The sequence below is a fragment of the Arvicola amphibius genome, chromosome 15 (genome assembly GCF_903992535.2).
Source record: "Arvicola amphibius chromosome 15, mArvAmp1.2, whole genome shotgun sequence".
Taxonomy (NCBI): Eukaryota; Metazoa; Chordata; class Mammalia; order Rodentia; family Cricetidae; genus Arvicola; species Arvicola amphibius.
The window spans coordinates 8,556,530-8,577,111 of record NC_052061.1 but is presented as its reverse complement, the minus strand read 5'-3'; the positions used below and the strand labels follow the sequence as shown (position 1 = coordinate 8,577,111).

General features: G+C 35.6%; 1 protein-coding gene across 7 annotated transcripts in view; it reads left to right on the top strand.

Annotated features, from left to right (window-relative positions):
* Chd9 (chromodomain helicase DNA binding protein 9) overlaps positions 1-20,582 on the top strand; it is a 214,126-nt gene that overhangs the window by 149,568 nt on the left and 43,976 nt on the right. For all 7 annotated transcript variants that reach the window (XM_038312415.1, XM_038312410.1, XM_038312413.1 and 4 more), the window contains 10 exons: positions 658-901; positions 5,757-5,933; positions 8,769-8,912; positions 9,024-9,279; positions 9,921-10,131; positions 11,957-12,152; positions 15,631-15,798; positions 16,395-16,574; positions 18,099-18,209; positions 20,385-20,581. In XM_038312415.1, coding sequence (XP_038168343.1) covers positions 658-901; positions 5,757-5,933; positions 8,769-8,912; positions 9,024-9,279; positions 9,921-10,131; positions 11,957-12,152; positions 15,631-15,798; positions 16,395-16,574; positions 18,099-18,209; positions 20,385-20,581 — 1,884 coding nt within the window. The remainder of the gene's footprint in view (positions 1-657; positions 902-5,756; positions 5,934-8,768; positions 8,913-9,023; positions 9,280-9,920; positions 10,132-11,956; positions 12,153-15,630; positions 15,799-16,394; positions 16,575-18,098; positions 18,210-20,384; position 20,582) is intronic.

Genomic DNA, 20,582 nt, shown 5'->3' with positions numbered 1-20,582 from the left:
ATTTATTGTCATATCCCTCTGATTTTCTATAAGAACATTTACTATTTATATTTGTCACTGGCCACAGAGCAAAACCGTCTGTGGAATTTATTTTAGAAATTGCAACTGTTTAGATCTTATTCCATACACTCTGAATCTGAATGTATAGAGAAAAGACCTGGTTACCTGTTTGTTTGTTGTTTTTCAAGCTCTGTAGGCGTTTTTAACGCGAAGCCACTGATGAAAGCCACAGTAGCAGCTTGCATGGCTATTTATTTATGTATATTGCATGTCTGCTCTCTAATAGATACAAGCCCCTAGAAGACAGGGAACATGTTCTCTTTCTATCCATCTCATCCTTCCTGAGACAGCAGCAGGTGTTGAATAAGTACTTCCTGAACACTTGACGTGCCTTGCTCTTGTCTTTTCACTCTTAGAATCAAACACTTACTGGGCTATATCTTTATTTGAAGCTCTAAAAATCTTTAATGTTCCCTTACAGGATTATAATAAAATTGTAATCTTCACCTAACTCTGCATTAGCAAATTTTTATGTTTTTATAAATGAAAATATTTTCATTGTTTTCTTACTTCTTTTTAAATATTTATCTTTAAAAACAATAGTATTTTAAAAAGTCCAGTGTGTGTATGCATGGGTAATACATTTATTTATTTCAGACGAAACTGCATTTTAGCAGATGAAATGGGTCTTGGCAAAACCATTCAGTCAATTACATTCCTCTACGAAATCCTTCTGACTGGTATAAAAGGACCTTTCCTGATTATCGCACCACTTTCTACCATTGCAAACTGGGAAAGAGAATTCCGTACGTGGACTGATATCAATGTTGTGGTTTATCACGGGAGCTTGATTAGCAGACAGATGATACAGCAATATGAGATGTACTTCAGGGATTCACAGGTGTGTTATTACTCATTTTGTTTATTTTTTTAAAATACCACAGCTGAATAAGATAATATTACATGTTAACAATTTACAATTTCTGTATATTTAAATCTCATACTTTTATGTTGAGCTCATTCATATTTATATTGTGATAAATTTAGTAGCTTAAAAGTAATGACTAAAGTCAGTTTACTGTTTCTAGTTTACTGTAGCATAGTATTGATTTATACAGATGTATAAATTGATTATTGCCTATAATTTTTTAACTACAATAATTTAATTTTCTAACTATTTAAATATACGTTATTTTTTGATATAACTCTCTTTGATCACCCTCTTGTTCCTCCACTACCCTTTCTTTAAATGCTTACTTTTTGGTGATTATGATGACATTAAATTCATATTGATGCAAGACTAAGGTTCTTTTTCATGTTCAATATATTTATATTTTAGAGTTGTTTAATTTAGTTTGTAGCCTGACAGGGGACTCTCCACAGTAAAGCACCTGTCTAGCTTTTATGCTTCCTTCTGACTGCCTAGCATGTATGATTCCCTCTGATCACAAGAGACAGAGATAGGACAACCTGGAAGACATAAAATTCCAAGTTGTGCTCTTGAATGTTATTATGAATTTTTCTGACTTCATTCAGAAATAAAAAGAAAAATCAATAAACTCAATTGAGACCAAATATACTTTTTAATTAGAACAAATGTGACTGGCTACCTAAGTAGCTTCTAAATATACTTCCTTTCGTTCATTGTTTTGTTCTAAAATAATTACAATGCAGATGACCATATGATGGCAGTAGAAGTTAAAGCAAGATAATGTGTATAACCTTTGCTTTTGCTTCCAGTTATAACTGATTTTCTATTATATTTCCTGCTGAAAATGAGTGGCATAGACAGATTTGTTTGCATAACATCACTCTCCCTCCTGCTTACAGAATTGAAACTATTTCATGTGTATGAAATTGAGCACATAAACAATCATTTATTTCTCAGCCATGTCAAAAACTACCTCCCTTGCACTTTTACAGTATGGATTCTAGTTTGATTCCCTTACATAATATATTATCCCTTAGCAAACAAATGCAGAATTATAAAGCTCTTCAACATAATAAAAATAATTATATACCTTTTTAAATTAATTGTTATTATTTTTTGAGATATGATAATTTTTTGAGTCTTGCTTTATGGCCAGGCTGTCCTTAAACTCATGGGACTCTTTCCACATTAGCTTCCAATCCAAGTCCTGGGATTCCAGGCATCTGCCCCCATACCTACCTTCTGAATTCACTTTTAAGAAAATAACTAAGGAGGTTGAGCATGACCTTAAGTGTCTTTTGGCCATTCGAACTTCTTCTGTTGAGAATTCTCTGTTCAGTTCAGAGCCCCATTTTTTAAATGGGTTAATTAGCATTTTGAAGTCTATTCTCTTGAGTTCCTTATATATTTTAGAGATCAGACCTTTGTCCGTTGCAGGGTTGGTCCTTGGCCTGGAGAGGGGGGGGGGGGTATGTGTGGAGGGGAAGGGAGGGCAGGGGGAGGAGGAAGGAAGGAGATGGAAATTTTTAAATAATAAAAAAAGAAAACAACTAAAATCTTGACACATTAAGAGTTTCTGGGGTTTTTTTGTTTTTGTTTTTTGGTCTAAGCTGTACCTTTAATACAGATATCAAAGTTTAGTATATAGTCCAAAGCAAAGAGATTCTTGATGTATTATAAATTGAATGCTATATATCAAACATTATATTTTATGATTAATGTTAAAGTTTCCAAAATATTAGCTGAATAGACTTTTAATTTCAAAATGACTCATAATGAACAAAATATATCTGTACTATAAAGTACATACAGATACAATCTTAGAGTTAAGTCTCTTGAATATATTTTAATAAATTAGTTGAATGTTTCTTTGTTTTTAATTTTTTGAATGGCTTAAGAACTATAGTACTTGCAAAGCCTTGTAAAATATTTTACTTGGGAAAGAGTAACATAAGGAAATAATATCTATAAACAACTATTTTCTGTGTGCCAAGTGATTTTTGAAAGTTTGCATATATTCTTTTACTTAATCTTTATAATTGCAACCTTGTAAAATAGATTTTATTAAATTAGCTTCATACTTGAATGAAATGAGTCATAAAGGAATTATGTGTATTACAATAAAAGAACATAGCAAAACTGTTATTAATCAGACCCAAGAGCCCCAGTTATAATATATGTCCTGTTTTCATAGCCTGGTAAAAGCCCTGAGTTTGTACTTTGTACCCATGTTAGAAATACTCTACTGGAGCTGTTGTCTAATTTAGTAGTGGACAGTGTGTAAGACCAGTATGAGATGAACTACAAACAAACCAGTTCTTAACTTTTGCTTCTTTTAATACCTAAGCATTTGTGTCTAACTTTCTCTTAGGATTATTAGATTCTTAGACTTGGTGCTATTTTATAGCAGCCTAGTTAACATCTCCACTTGTATATAACTTATGCATATTTCAAACTTATCATGTACAAAACCACAATCATTAGTCTCCTTATGCTGTGAACAGGAGCTCTACAATTCAGCTGTTCAAGCCAAATCTTTAGATCAGTGGTTCTCAACCTTCCTAATGCTGCGACCCTTTAATATAGTTCCTCATATTCTGGTGAACCCCAACTATAAAATTATTTTGTAGATACTTCATAACTTAATTTTGTTACTCTTATGAATTATAAAGTAAACATATGCTATGCAGGATATCTGATATGTAACCCCTGTAGGGTAGTTGCCCAGATGTTGAGAACCACTGCTCTAAAGTTTTGAGTTTTCTCCATGTCTCATTCCACACTTGTAACTTAAGAAGATTCGTCAGACCTGGCCACTTCTAACAACACTTGTTTGAATGGTTCCTGTGACCCTGTCCTTGGCATCTTCAGACCATTTCACTTCATCAGCCACAAACTCCTATTCTCATCAGATCCACTTAGTAGCTTCTCCTTGTGAATAAGGCCTTCCTGTCAGTTTCCAGATGCTTTGGCATCTGCCCTGCACCCTCACTTTCCTTCACGGCTTTCAGCAACCCTGTCCTTGCTGTCATCTGAATATTTCCATGGATACTTTAGACCCTTTGTGTTGGCTACTTTTACCAGGGATGCGTTCTCTGCTAGAATTCTAGATATCAACACAGGTCTTGGCTTATGTATCATCTCTCAGTTATCATGTGTAAGGTTGCAGTGATCATACTCTTATTCCATACCCTTGTTCTATGTCACAATGCTTACTGCTTTTCTTACTAGGAGTGTCCTATATTAGAACCATGTAGGTTCCACTTGGATAATACTTTATTTTACTTACCTTATCTCTCCAGAAATTAGAACAAAACTAGTACATAGATAATAAATATTCTCTGAATAAATTATTTAAATGGCTATTATGGTATTCATTATTTGTTTGGCTTTGTAAATGTGAATTCATAGGTGTAAACTAAATTTTAGGACTGAAATTTCCTTGGCCAGATTTTATGCTGCTCAGTTTTTAAGTTGAATTAGTCTCTCCTCACCCCTCCTTACCCCGAGACAGTCTTACTATGGAGCCCGGGATTATCTGAGACTCATGTAGACCAGGCTGGCTTCTAACCCACAGAAGATAGCTTGTCTCTATCTTCTCCATGCTGGGATTGAAGATGTATGCCACCACACGTGGCCTCAAATTCTGTTTTAGTTTGTTTGTTTGTTTGTTTGTTTGTTTTTTTGTTTTTCCAGACTGGATTTCTTTGTGTAGCCCTAGCTGTCCTTGAACTCATTCTAAACCCAGGTGGTGTCCATTCAGAGATCTGCCTGCCTCTGCCTCTGCCTCCTGAGTGCTGAGATCAAAGACATGCACCATCACAACCCTACTTTTGGTCTCAATTCTTTTCTTGAGACATTTTACTGGAATATACTTACTTGTATATATGTTTAAATAATACACATATGTAGGCATGCTGTGTGTATGTAATAGGTCTTTCTCTGGACTGCCATCTCTCAAATAATGACATGGAGACTTACTGTAAATTATGAAAGCTTGGCCTTAGCTTAGGCTTGTTCCCAATTAGCTCTTATAACTTAAATTAACCCATTTATATTAATCTGTGTTCTGTCACATGACTCATTACCTCTCCTCCATACTGTACATCTGACTTCGTCCATATCTCGCTGGCAAATCTCAGCCTCCCTGATTCTTCCCCTGAGTTCCTCTCTCTCTGGAAGTCCTGCCTATCATCTCCTCTCTAGTTATTGGCCATACAACTCTTTATGAAACCAGTCAGAAAATGCCTTAGGCAGGTGACATAAAGCAGACACATCTTCACACAGTGTACAAAAATATTGTCCTACAACGTGTGTGTGTGTGTATGTATGTGTACATGTGTACATGTGTAAGTCCATGGCTTGTGAAAGCTGGAGCATAACCTTGGGTGTCATCCTCAGGAACTCTATCCACCCTTGGAGACAGGGTTTCTCTTTGTCCCAGATCTCAATTAGGCTAGATTTCTTGGACTTCTACCCCCAAGCCTCTTCCTGACTACTCCTGCGTGGTGCAGCCACACTGAGCTCACTGAGCTGACTTTTTACATAGGTGCTAGGAATTGAACTGATATTTTCAGGCTTGTAGAGCACGTGCTTATTGACTGAGCTTGTCTTCCAGCCCCATAATTATGGGTTTTGACAATGTTATTAAACAGCTATCTAATATATTTTAAATAATGACACTCTTAAGTATCTGCACATGTAAAAATGTCAATGAAAAGTAGTTTGTAAAAACGTTATTAATATATTTTATGCCATTTAATAGGAATCAAAAGTGAAATTAAGACTTTCTACCAGTATATTTATTGTATTTGGTAATTTCTAGGGGCGTATCATTCGAGGAGCTTACCGATTCCAAGCCATCATCACTACCTTTGAAATGATTCTCGGGGGCTGTGGAGAACTTAATGCAATTGAATGGCGGTGTGTGATTATTGATGAAGCACACAGATTAAAAAATAAAAATTGTAAACTCCTGGAGGGTCTGAAACTCATGAATCTGGTAAGTAACTTAAAGTATTATTTTGACTTGGTTTACTAACTAGAAGGAACATGAAGATTCAAAACTAATGCTAAAATATCATTTTCAAGTTTTATAGAATTGTGGCGTTTTTGTTTTTTTTTTTTATTATTGGTTTTCAAAACAGTTTCTCTGTGTCATTCTGGCTATCCTGGAACTCACTTTGTAGACCAGACTGGCCTTGAACTCACAAAGATCCACCTGCCTCTGCCTCCTAAATTCCGGGATTAATGGCATGTGCTGCCACCACTTGGCATAGAATTGGTATTTTTAATCCTGTGTTGCAAATTTAGATATTTTGTTTATTTAGCCTTAATCAGCATGTTATAAAACCGTACTGCTTTCTTTTTTTTAAAGACTTATTTATTTATTTTATGTATATGTGTGCTTTCTTGAACTTTTGCTTGAAAAGGGCATCAGATCTCACTATAGATGATTGTGAGCCAGCATGTGGTTGCTGGGAATTGGACTCAGGACCTTTGGAAGAGCAGCCAGTTGTTTTCTTAACCACTGAGCCATCTCTCCAGCCCTTAATAATTTATTTTTTATTATTTTATTAGCATTGGTGTTTTGCCTGCCTGTACGTCTTTGTGAAGTGTCAGATTTTGGCAGTTGTGACCTGCCCTGTGCATGCTGGGAATTGAACCTAGGTCCTCTGGAAGAGCAGACCAACCATACCACTTTCTAAGATCAGATTTAATTTTAAATTTAATTATAAAATTAAAAGAGGGCCTGGGGATATGTCTCAACAGTTAAGAGCACTGTTACTCTTACAGAGGACCCGGGTTCAGTTAACAGCATCTGCGTGGCCTCACAACCATCAGTAACTTAGCCTACATCCTATTCTAGCCTTTGTAACACCAGGCCTACATGTGGCACACACACATTCGGGTAAAACACCCACACATAAAATAAAAATAAAAATAAGAAAATGTGTAGATATGTACTATTGGAAAAAAAAAATAAGGCCACAAAATTTCAGACCCTAAATTCCTTAATTAAAAAGCTATTTCCTACTGCACATCCCAGGAACCTTCTCTTTTCAAGAGATGGAAACCTTTACAGAAAACCACAAACAATCAAAATGCAGTGTTTTGGAACCAAGCCCCAGAGATATATCTACAATCGAACTTCTGAATCTGAGGCTTTGGGATCATTGTGGAGGGGGCGGGGGTTGAAAAAATTGTAAGAGCCAGAGGAACAGGGAGTTTTCTGTAAAACTGTATCTCCTAATAACGTCAGAATCTACACTGATAATATCATACCAACATGACTGACTACCTTAACATGAGCTAAACAAATAGATAGAGAAGGAAGGACCCTAGGCCTCAACCTCACACAAAGAACCACAGGCAACTAAGGAATGCTCAGGGAGAAGAAATAGTCTCCTCCAGGGAAGAAGGTGGCAGTTGGTTATCCAGTACCAGTCATCAGCTCTGAAAATGTGCATGCTAGTAGCATTGCACAGCCTGAGCAAGAGCATGGTAGGCATGTGGTAGGGTTTGTAGAGAGAAAAAGGAATGAAGAAATGGTATTTAACCTCAAAAAATAAAAGAAATAATTTAAAAAGAAGCCATTTCACCAAATTTTTCCTATCATTTACGATAAAAAAAAACCTCAAGCCTATTTTTTTCATGGCACACACATAGAGTCAGAGGACAACATAGAGGAGTTCCACTGTGGGGATTCTGGGGACTCACACTCAGGCCGACAAGCTTGACCACAAACTCTGTCACGCCCTGAGTCATCTCACCAGCCCCAAGACACTACTCTGACATGTTTATTGCGTTTGCTACAATGAATAATAGAGGTTTTTAAGGTTATATTATTGTTTGCCTATTTGCTTCTTTTAAATGCAAATGTTCTAAACATTTTTATTTTTAATTACTGTCCACATAATTAGTGCGTCAATGCTTAAGCGAGCAGGAACCACATACAGTAAAAGTTAATGTGCCCTTTTTCCCCTTATGTATGTGGGCATGCAGTTCAACTCTTCATTCTGATATTTACATTTTTGTAAAATGTAAAATTGGTCTGCCTTTTGAGACTATTCTTATTAGATATTTATTTGGAGATATGAATATATACATGTGGAATTTAAAATTATTATCAAATCAAATTTTAAATAATATAAAAATATTCTTATTTTCCCTTAAAATTTGATGGAGTTCTATAGTTGAAAGCATAATCCAGTCAGCCATTTACTTATTTGGATTATAAAACTTCAGTGAGTCAACAAATTTCATGTGAAGTGTTGAATATCCATATCCAAATTATAAAAGTGAACTTCCTTTGATCCTGTTGTCACATTGATGTCAAGTACAAAGAGACAAATAACCTTTTTGTTCTTTATTTTAATTTCTTTTTTGCAATTTATTTTTAAATTTTTTTATTGTCTTTATAGAGCTGTATATTTTTCTCCACTCCCCTCCCTTCCTCCTCCATTCCCCTTCTACCCTGTCTGATGATATCCATGCTCCCGATTTACTCAGGAGATCTTGTCTTTTTCTACTTCCCATGTAGATTAGAAACTTTTTTGTTCTTAAAAACATCTAAAATATGGTTCTTCAAATGTTTAGAATTTTTATAGGCATGAATAGGTAAAAATAACATAGATAATGATAAACTGCAAGATTGACAAAGAGGTTTTTTTAATTGATTGGGTTATTATTGCTGAATATTTTGAGGAAATTGTTGCATTGTAATCAGTTTGTGAATATTGTAGTCAGAAACTACTTGCTAGTATTTCAGTGGACATGTAATAACCTATATCAGCTTCCATTTAATTTTAGTACTAAGTGTTCTTATTTTCTGTAGGAGCACAAGGTGCTCTTGACTGGCACTCCTCTCCAAAATACAGTTGAAGAACTGTTCAGCCTGCTTCACTTTCTTGAACCCTTAAGGTTTCCTTCTGAATCAACATTCATGCAAGAATTTGGTGATCTGAAAACAGAGGAACAGGTATCCTATTGTGTTTTTTAAATAAGCACATCAAATCCTTTGTTATAATTACTTTTTATGTATAATTGAATGTATACTGGTATTTATCATTTCTATCATGCTTTTACTCAGGTACAAAAACTCCAGGCCATCCTTAAACCAATGATGCTGAGGCGATTAAAAGAAGATGTGGAAAAGAAATTGGCACCTAAGGAAGAGACAATTATTGAAGTAGAACTTACCAACATTCAAAAGAAATACTATAGGGCTATTTTAGAGAAGAACTTCTCCTTTTTATCCAAAGGAGCTGGACAAACTAATGTACCTAACTTAGTCAACACCATGATGGAGCTCAGGAAATGCTGTAATCATCCATATCTTATCAAAGGTATCTAAAAGGAATTGCAACAGACATATTCCTTTGCAACAAATAGCAATCAGTAAAGAAGCAAAGCATCAATTTGCAGCTGCCCCATGTTATCACTTTCTTATGTTATTCTGAGGGCTTGCAAGTGTCTGGGTGTCAGAGGCAGTATGACTTGCTGTAGACTATTTTGAGCACATGTCACAAGATTAGAAATTCAGTTTATCTTAGAGAATTCCTTAGAGTTCCAGGACAGCTTGGGGTGATTTGGGTGGGATAGGAGGTCAGGTCTTGCTGGGTAATGCCTGGCTGGGACAAATGCACAAGCAATCTTTTTGCTTCAGGTTTCCATGAGCCACTGCACCCTGCAGGCCCATAGTTTTATTCAGTCTTTCCTAGACATGCTTATTTACTATTCAGCAAACAAAAATTTATATAAAGACTTCAAAAGATTCCAAAGATATTCTCTGTATCTATAGTGAAATTAACAATGATATATTGTGGGAGGTTTGACACAAATTTAAATAATTCTATTAAAAACAATATAGTTGCCACTAGAATGTTGTATATTACCGAATTATAGAAGAACACCAATTCTCATTCAAACCAGCTGGAAATCACCTGAAATTTTTCATTGCTTGTATTATTCCATCTTTCTTTTATAGGTGCTGAGGAGAAAATACTTGGGGAATTTCGAGATACATACAATCCATCTGCTTCTGATTTTCATCTGCAAGCAATGATCCAGTCTGCTGGTAAATTGGTCCTCATTGATAAGTTATTGCCCAAAATGAAAGCAGGAGGCCATAAAGTACTTATCTTCTCTCAGATGGTACGCTGCCTTGACATCCTGGAAGACTATCTCATCCATAAAAGGTACGAAACTATTTTGTTTATTTCACCTGATTCATAAACTTTAGTGTAATGTTTTCTGTTTTATTTTGTTGGTATAATTAGAACTTGTAAATTGTTCTTATGCTTTATAAAATGTGTTTATATTTTTATCTTTTATGGCTTATTTAATATGAATTAGTTATTCCATTTCCCGTTTTGGTTCATGACAATAATACATTATTGATATTTAGAGAAATAAAACACACTTAGTATATTTTATGAGACTGTTAAAAATTCAATCTCATATCAACATATAAAAGGAAATCAGAAATTTTAACCGTTGATTTTAGTATGAAAGATTTTTATCACTTTACCTTAGTAAAGGTTTATATTTTTTCATGTTAATATGATTATGTAGTTCATTTTTATTGCTACTTTGTGTAGTGTGTGCATATTATATATGTGATGTATGTGTGTGTTTGTGTTGCTACCTGGAGCTCACTGATTGTCTAAAAATACTAGCTTGTGAGCTCTAGGATCCTCCTATCTCCTCGTCCTAGCCCTGATCACAGATACATCCTACTGTTCCTGGATATCACTTTTACTAGGATACTGGGGATCGAAGCTCAAGTCCACAGATGTGCTTACCAAGCACTTTGCCAACTGAGAAAATCTTCTACGCTCCATTATGACTCTTTTTTTCTCCTTTGCAATACTGTGGTTTAAACCTGAGACCCTGCATTTCTGAGCAGTATTTCCACTTCTGTAAACTCATACTAAAATGTGTATTGCTCTTAATTTTATACCATAGAAGATCATTGTATCACAATATGGCCCTTAAAAAATCTTTCCGTTTTCTTTTTTTGAATATTATTTATTATTCATGTGTATTTATCTGTGTCTGTGTGAATTTATGTGCACCACATGTGTGCAGGTGCCCAAGGAGGCCAGAGGGAGTCAGATACCATGGCACTGGAAGTAGAGGCTGTTGTGAGCCACCTGATGTGGGTGTGACTGCTGAGAATTGAACCTCAGTCTTCTCAAAAAGCAACAAGATCACTTAACACAGGGCCATCTCTCTAGCCCCTCATAATGACATTTTCTTGATTGCCTTGTATAAAGAACTTAAAAGGAGATAAATCTGTGCAAACAGATTTCAGATATGTCAAATGATGAATTTCATGGAAAACCCTAGGGTTTTGTTTTTTTCAACTATAAGTAACATTAGAAATCATGTTCTGTTTTGTACTAAAAATCTAAGAAATATGTAGAAAGAACCAAAGAAAGTATGGCAAGTGAATACTATTTAAATTTCTGCGATAGCTTCTGAAATGATGTGTGTTTGATGTCTTGCACTAAAAACTGAATGTTAGGGGCTGGAGAGATGGCTGAACACTGGCTCTTCTTACAGAGGACCTGTGTTTGGGTTCCAGCATCCACATGGCAGCTTGCAACTGTCTGCAACTCCAAGATCTGAGTATATGTAGGCAAAATATCAATGCACATGAAATAAAAATAAATTGTTTTTTAAAAATTGAATGTTAAATAGGGAAGGATAACAGATTTTAAAATTATTCCTTGGTGTAATGACTAGAGATTTGTACAGCATTCCAGCTTGTCCTCCACAAACGTGCTGTATCAGCTGAGGGGATGCCATGGGGACATTTACAGCTTCTTGTGTAGTCCTCTCAGAGTATCTTTATGTTTCCTTGTGTCTCAAATGTAGAAAGTATCTTTTATAATGCTCTTTCTTAATTTTATAGCAGAATCATAGTGTGGTACAAGGACGCTGACTTTGCCGTTGATAGACCATATCTTTATTTTCACTATATTCAGCATTTAAACTTTCTGCTTTTCACTTAAATAGATATTTATATGAGCGAATTGATGGGAGAGTCAGAGGAAATCTTCGACAAGCAGCTATTGACCGATTCAGTAAGCCTGATTCAGATCGATTTGTTTTTCTCCTGTGCACCCGGGCTGGTGGTCTGGGCATCAACTTAACTGCAGCTGATACATGCATAATTTTTGATTCTGATTGGAATCCTCAAAATGACCTCCAGGTAATAAATTTCTTGACTAACAAGGAATGTAATTTTTAAAAAAATTCATGCTACTTTTCTTAGTGATTCTCATCTTTTGTTTTTATATAGGCAAATTAACATGTATTTCTTTTTCTTTCTTTTTTTCCTTTTGGTTTTTTTTGAGACAGGGTTTCTCTGTAGCTTTGGAGGCTAACCTGGAACTAGCTCTTGTAAACCAGGCTGGCCTCGAACTCACAGAGATCTGCCTGCCTCTGCCTCCCAAGTGCTGGGATTAAAGGTGTGTGCCACCACCGCCGGGCTAACATGTGTTTCTTTAAGAAACACCATTACATAGTGAAACTATTTTAGTTATTTTAGTTAGTGATAATAAAATATACTTCTTAGTGTTTCTTACTGACTTATGAAAATATATGAATAATTGAACATAATATTTGTGTTCTTTAAAATATGGGGGTAAGCCATATTTTCATAATGCATGATTGAATCCCAATACTCCTGAGGCCAAAGCAGGCAAATCTCTGAATTTGAGGTTACTTTGGTCTATATAGTCAGCTCCAGGCCAGCCATGCCTAAATAGTGAGAACTGCCTCAAAAAGAAAAAGAAAAAAAGAAAAACCACATGGTGGTACACACCTTTAATCCCAGCACTCGGGAGGCAGAGGAAGGCATATCTCTGAATTTGAGACCAGCCTGGTCAACAGAGTGAGCTCTAAGGCAGCCAGGGCTATACAGAAACACAGTCTCAAAAAGCTTTAGAAACAAAACAAAAAAATAATATATGGGGCAAAAATAAAGTATGGGTCATGGTCACCTAGCTCAGTGGAAGAATGGTTTCTTATAAAATGTGATGTCCTAGGCCTGAGTTGCCTCACTGCCTCCCCAACGCATCCTATAAACGTAAGAAACTTAAGCTCTACTTCTAACTGTAGCTTACTCATGATAAAATTAAAATGTGAGAATTTCATTTCCTTTTATATAAGGTACGTTTGTGCTAATGTAATGCAGGCATCATACAGTATATATGAAATTGAGCCATAATAAATCTATGTTCAAAACGCTGTAGATAGTGAGGGCCTGAAAGTTAAGCTTTCTATGGACTTCCTAGAAACGAATGTTTAAGTGTGATTGGAGGTGGAGATAGCTCAGTAGTTAAGATCACTGGCTGGTTTTGCAGAGGACCTGTGTTTAATTTCTATCATCTATGTTGTGGTTTATATCTATCTGTACTAGTCCAGGGGAGCTGATGCTCTCTTCTGGCATCTGAGGGTTCCGGGCATGTACATCGTGCATATATATATATATATATATATATATATATATATATATATGTATGTATGTATGTATGTATGTATATATATATATGTGTATGTGTGTCCCCTATATATATACACACATACATATATATACACACACATATATATATATATATATACACATGCAGGCAAAAATTTACATAAAATAAACTATATTACGTTTGTTCAGAGGTTATGCCCATAAACAAACTATTGGTACAATTAGAGAAAAAAATAAGAAATTAAAAAGAAATAAAAGAATGTTCAGAGGCTGGGTGTGGCAGCACATACCTACCTTTAATCCCAGCACTTGGGAGGTAGAGGAAGGTGGGCTTCTGTGAGTTCGAGACCAGCCTGGTCTACAAAATGAGTTCCAGAACAGGCTCCAAAGCTACAGAGAAACCCTGTCTTGAAAAACAAAAACTGATTAGAAAGGCTCAAAATTTGCAGATGGTATATATTTAGGAAGAAATGAGAAATAAGACAAATTATAAGTGAGTTGTAAGTGAAATTTGTGTTTATTATTTATGGTAATCTTAATTATACTATAAGTGTAGTAATATTTTGACTAGCTATGAAATATAGTGAATTATTAAGTATATACGAAGTTTAATAATGATTACTTCTTTTAGATTTATTTCTATTATTTTATGTGTGTGAATATTCTGCCTCTGTGTATGTAGGTTTGCCAAGAGGGTGACTGTGCCCTCAGAAGAGTGTGTAAGGTCCTATGGAACAGGAGTTAGGAATGGTCGTTCATTATTGTGGGACCCCAAAGGTTCTCTACCGGAGCGACAACTGCTCTCAACCACAGAGCCATCTCTCCAGCACAAAGATACCATTTTAAATTGCTTTTTGTTTAATCTAGTTCAAAATATCAAAAGTTTATCCAAAATTAATGCATAGATTAAATCAATCTCTTCATATTGAAGGACACTGTAGGCAAGGTTTTCTGTCCTGCTAGCTCACTTCCAAATAACCACACAGAGACTTATTATTAATTTTAAGTGCTCAGCTGATAGCTTAGGCTTATTACTAACTAGTTCTTACAACTTAAAATAATTCATATTTCTACCACATGCCAATTCATTTTTTCATCACAGCATGTTTATCTCCTGATTCTACTGCCTCTATTTTGGACTCTTCCCTCCTTTCTCAGGCTCTCTTTATTTTCACAAGTTCCACCTATCTTCTACCTGCCTAGCTATTGGCTGTTTCACATTTATTAAACCAATCAGAAGGCACCTTTGCAAAGATGCATCCTCACAGTGTACAAAAAAATTATTCCATAATAGGACACAGTATCTACCTTTATAGACTACATAATATCTCTCCCATTTACTATATCATATTTATACTCAGAAAATTTCAAATTTTATTAAATTTATTGTTATAATTTTTATTTATTGTCATTTTGAATATTTTACTTGGAGTCACAAGTTTTCACTATGTGTCCCTGGTTGGCCTGGAACTCACTAAGTAGACCAGGCTGTCTTTAAAGCTCACAGAGGTTCTCCTGCTTCTGCTTCCCAGCTATTGGAATCAAAGGCAGATGCCAACATACCCGGTATGATTTTTTTGTTTATTTTGAATTTGTTTGTTTGGGATTTTTTTGTTTGTTTGTTTTGATTTTTGTTTTGGCAGTGGTGGTGGTGAGGTGAGGGTAGTGTTTGTCCTACTGTGGTCAGACTGATTTAAACTCACTATGTACCTCAGACTGACTTCCCAAAGGCAGAGATTACAGATGTGAATTGCCACACTCAGCTAGGATTTTGGATTTCTAATAAGGGTTGCCAAATAACATCCCCATTAAAATACAATAATCCAGGCTGGCAAGATGGCTCAGTGGATAAAGGCTCTTGCTTCCAAGCTTAGCAGCATGATTTAATCTCCAGGACCCACATAGTAAGAGAGAACCAACTCCCAAAAGTTATCCTCTGACCTTTATACTTGTGCTTTGGCACACACTTGCCCACATTACATACACACAGACAAATAAATATCCTGATTGATCTAACTTAACTTAAAAACATAATAACCCTTAAATGATTTATAAGTACAATTTTAAAACCTAATTTACCTCCAGTAGTGGTATTATTTTTCATCATATCAAAAACTATTCATATGCTTTCTTGTTTTGTGTATATAGTTTACTGTCACATGCATTTTGTGAAAGATAATCTGTAACTTTTCATTTTCTTTAGGCCCAAGCTCGTTGTCACAGAATTGGGCAGAACAAAGCAGTTAAAGTCTACAGATTAGTAACTCGTAACTCGTATGAGAGAGAGATGTTTGATCGAGCCAGCTTGAAACTGGGCCTAGACAAAGCTGTGTTACAGAGCATGAGCGGAAGAGACGGCACTGTCAGTGGGGTATGTACACTTTTGTCTTACGCTCACTGTCTTGTTCACGGTTTGTGCACAATGTCCTCTTCATAGTGGAGACATGCTTAGCTGGTACTTTTGAGTTCCTTTTCTTCTGTGTATGTAGCTTCAGAACAACTGCTGGGCCATAAGAATCTTCCTGAGACAGGCGTGTTTACTTCTGAGGACATCTGGATCATGTTTAACTTAGTAGAATTCAGGAAGATTTTTAGTTGTTAAAAATTTAATTACCAGCTTCTAACACTGGCTCTGTCTTGTTACATATTATGGATTGTGGGTTTGTTTGTTTGTTGTTGTTTTGTCTTAAATATTTTGCCTAATATAGAATCATAGTACTAAAGTGGAAATTGTTTGACCTTTGGGCATTGATTTACTTGAAACCATTTTAGTTAGGTGGTAGTTTATATTTCTAAAACAGCAAAAAAATAGTAACTTCAATATATTATTCTAGGGAATTCTTTCTCGTGTGTGGCCCAAGCCCAAAATAAGACACTGCATGTTTTTAGTGTTCATTAGGGGTAGTTTCCATATTTTGTGACCTTTAAAATACTGTAATTTCTAGATATACCCTTTTTTCTATTTAGATTCAGCAACTTTCCAAAAAGGAAATAGAAGACCTGCTTCGAAGAGGTGCATATGGTGCCATTATGGAGGAGGAAGATGAAGGCTCTAAGTTCTGTGAAGAGGATATTGACCAGATTTTACTCCGTCGAACGAAAACTATCACAATTGAATCAGAAGGACGTGGGTCAACATTTGCTAAGGTAATATTATGGGGTCTGCTTGGAGACAACTCAACTCATACACCAAGTAAATGCAGAAAACAAAATTTATTGTAATCAAGCTGCTACTGATCAATCAATCATGGCCACCAAATAGACCTGGGAGCTGAACTGCACACACACACACACACACACAAGCATAATGTAGTAAGCCTGAAAACCACAAACATCTGTGCCAAGTTACAGTTATATTTTCTACCAACCAGGATTCAGGGATATGGGACTTTCCTAAGAATATTTCCCAATGTGATACACTTATCTTGTTTTCGTTGGTTCGTTTACTTGAGTGTGGCAGGGTTGCTTGCCCCCATTTATGTCTGAACTTCCTAACCAGGATGTCAGTGATGTCAGCAACCCAGGGAAGTCTTGAAAAACCGAAAAAAGAAAAAAAAATTTATTTGACTCCTATTTAAAATAGAAATTCTATTCAAAATTTCTTCGGTTTGGTTTCTTCTTACAGTAACACACAGTGAGGGTCTGTCAGGGTTCTATAGAGCAGCGGTTCTCAACATTTTGGGGGTTACATATCAGATATCTTACATATCAGATATTTAGTAACAAAATTACAGTTATAAAGTAGCAGTGAAATAATTTTATGACTGGGATCACCACAACTTGGGAACACTGGCTGCTCTTCCAGAGGACCTGGGTTCAATTCCCAGCACCCACATGGTGGATCACAGCTGTCTGTAGCTCCACTCCCAGGGGACCTAACAGCTTCACCCAGACATACATGCAGGCAAAGCACCAATGCACATAAGATAAAAATAACTTAAAAAAAAAAAGGTATAGTGGGACCTCTGACCACCACATGTGCATACTCTGTTGTAGCCCACAAACACAAACACATACCACACAAAAACAAATATGTAATTTAAATTTTTAATTATTTATTTGCTAAGGGGGAGCCAAGTGCTATCTTGCCAGCTCATAAATTAAATTCTATCATAATTGCTGCTGTTGCTGCTGCTGCTGCTTTGTCTTTTTTTGTTTTTGTTTTTTGGGTTTCTTGTTTGTTTGTTTCTTTGCGACAGGTCTCTCTTACTTAGCCCTGATATCCTGGAACTCACTTTGTAGATCGGGCTGGCCTAAAACTTACAGAGATAGCCTGCCCCTGCCTCCCGAGTGCTGGGATTTAAAGGCATGTGCTACCACACCTGGCTAATTCTACCATAATTTTTTAATTCTCCTATAGCATTTTAGAAAGTATGCCTCTGTCTTATGTCATTTCCTACCAAAAAGTAATTATTATTGAAAACTATCAAATTAACCCACAATAGTAACTTTTTTTCTGCTCCTAAACTATAGTCTGTGTTGGCTTTAAAAACATTTGCTTTGAACAAATGCTCTTATATTTAAGGCCACTGTATTGGAACATGACTTTAGTGTTTGTATGTATGCTAAATTCAAATTTTGTACACAGTAAATGCAAAGAGATGATAGTTTATTTTCAAAGGTCTTTTTAATGTCTTAAGTATTTTAACAACTTGCTGTTATATATTTCAGGCAAGTTTTGTAGCATCTGGAAACCGGACAGATATTTCCTTAGATGATCCCAACTTCTGGCAAAAATGGGCTAAAAAAGCAGAAATAGATATAGATGCCATCAGTGGCAGGGTAAGTATTTATGAAAGTGCTTTCATTCTGGTAACTATTTGTGGCAGACGTACATATGAAGGTTAATATTTGTGTTATATAGAAATTCATCAAGAACTTAAAAGACCTGAAACATTATTTAAATACAAAACAGTTGAAAAAAAAGAAAATGAAGAAGAAAAAAACTAGGGAAAAGGAAAACAGAATTCTTCCTTATAAAAATTCCAATTACTTTAATCCCAGCACTCGGGAGGCAGAGGCAGGCGGATCTCTGTGAGTTCGAGTCCAGCCTGGTCTACAAGAGCTAGGTCCAGGACAGGCTCTAAAAAAAAAAAAAAAGCTGCAGAGAAACCCTGTCTTGAAAAACCAAAAAAAAAAAAAAAAAAAAAAAAAATTCCAATTAATAAATGAAGAGTAAATGAGGGGAATGTAACATCATTCCTAATTCACTATGGTACTAATTTTAAAATTAGTGGATTAAGGAAACAAATGGGGCTGGAAAGATGACACATCTGGAGAGACAGCTCAACTCTCCCAGAGGTGCTGAGTTCATTCCCAGCAACCACGTGGTGGCTCACAGCTATCTAAAATGGGACTAGATTCCTTCTTCTGTCATGCAGGAGTGCATGACACTTTTATATACATAAAATACATAAATAAATAAATTTTTAATAAAAAACAAAGGATATTTCTGTTCTCAATGTAAACTCTCTAAAATATGTTAGATAAGCAAAACTATTAACTTTATGCCAGAGAAATTTAGCAAAGATTGCTGTGTAACAAGCGATCACATCATTACACATGTATTCTTTAAGTACAGTGCACTGTCCAAGGACCCTTATTCTCTGAACCTGACTTCCTCTGCTACTATGTATCCTTTTCTGCTCTAGGGCTTTCCTAAGTTTCTGATGGTATTTCCTGCCCCTTGTTTCCTTTCTTATCATGATATTTACTACCTTGTAAAATTCTAATTCTTTAAAAATCCTTTATACTTTAACTTCCAGCCAACTTTTGTACTCTTCTTATATTGTAAAACATATCCTGAATAGTATTTATTTTTAACATATTTATTTGACTGCCAAAGTTTTGGATTCCTTTTAAACAGAAACTATTTTACTGATATTTGTATCAATAGTACCTATATTAGAGGCAAACACAGGAGTTGATTGAATGAGTTAAGCTGAATTGGTCATGAGGGACTGAGACACTGCTTTGCCTTTTTATATATTAGTATAATTATTCTGTAATTATGTTTCTAGTTCTTCAAAATATTAACATTTGACCAGTATCTCAATTACTATTCATTTTATTTAAAAAAGATTTACTTCAGCATCATTTATTCTAAAGTTGAAAGCAATCCAAATTAAGTTTTCTGTTTTAATAAACAAATCATGAAGTTGAAATTGAGTCTAAAATATACTTTAGTTATTGAAAATTTTCTACCCCCAAAAACCCTCTGCCTATGCATCAATCCAAATGAGACCAAATCAGACTGAATTAGAAAAAGCCAGGTTTAGTGGATAAAATGCTCCCAAAACCCCAGAGAGGAGACTGATAAGTGAGACTGTAAAACCACATGTCTGTTTTCTGGGGGCCAGTTTAAATACCCTGTTGGAGTGACCTTGAGCATCCCTGGGTTAGGGGTCATCATTTGGCAAGCTTTCTGAGATGCAGCATGGCTTGGAGAGAAATGGGGGAGGGGCTTGGGGTGGAACTTCCACCAGAACAGTTACTGTAAAGTCAATAATTTTTTTACTAATCCCAGAAAATACCAATTGTTTTTATTCCATGAATGTAATGTCAGAAAACTATATATGCATCATAACAGTTTTAAAAGAAGGTATCTTCAGTTGACTTGATACAATAGTAGATCTTTTACTTATTTTTTCTTTCTACTACTATTTGTATTTCTATAATTTATTTATTTATTATGTATACAACATTATTATGTACACAACATTCTGCCTCCATGTATGCCCGCACGCTAGAAGAGGACGCCAGATCTCATTACAGATGGTTGTGAGCCACCATGTGGTTGCTGGGAATTGAACTCAGGACCTCCGGAAGAACACCAGTGCTCTTAACCACTGAGCCATCTCTCCAGCCCCTGTTTCTATAATTTAAAAAGTGAAAATAGTTTTACTGTAAATAAAATTGTTAAAGTACCTTCCCTAAATATAACATTAACTTTTACAGAACAGTTTAGTTATCGACACCCCAAGAATTAGGAAGCAAACCAGACCCTTTAGTGCCACAAAAGATGAATTGGCTGAATTATCTGAAGCTGAAAGTGAAGGAGAAGAAAAACCCAAACTCCGGAGACCCTGTGACCGGTCCAGTGGCTATGGAAGAACTGAATGCTTTAGAGTTGAGAAAAACCTGCTGGTTTATGGG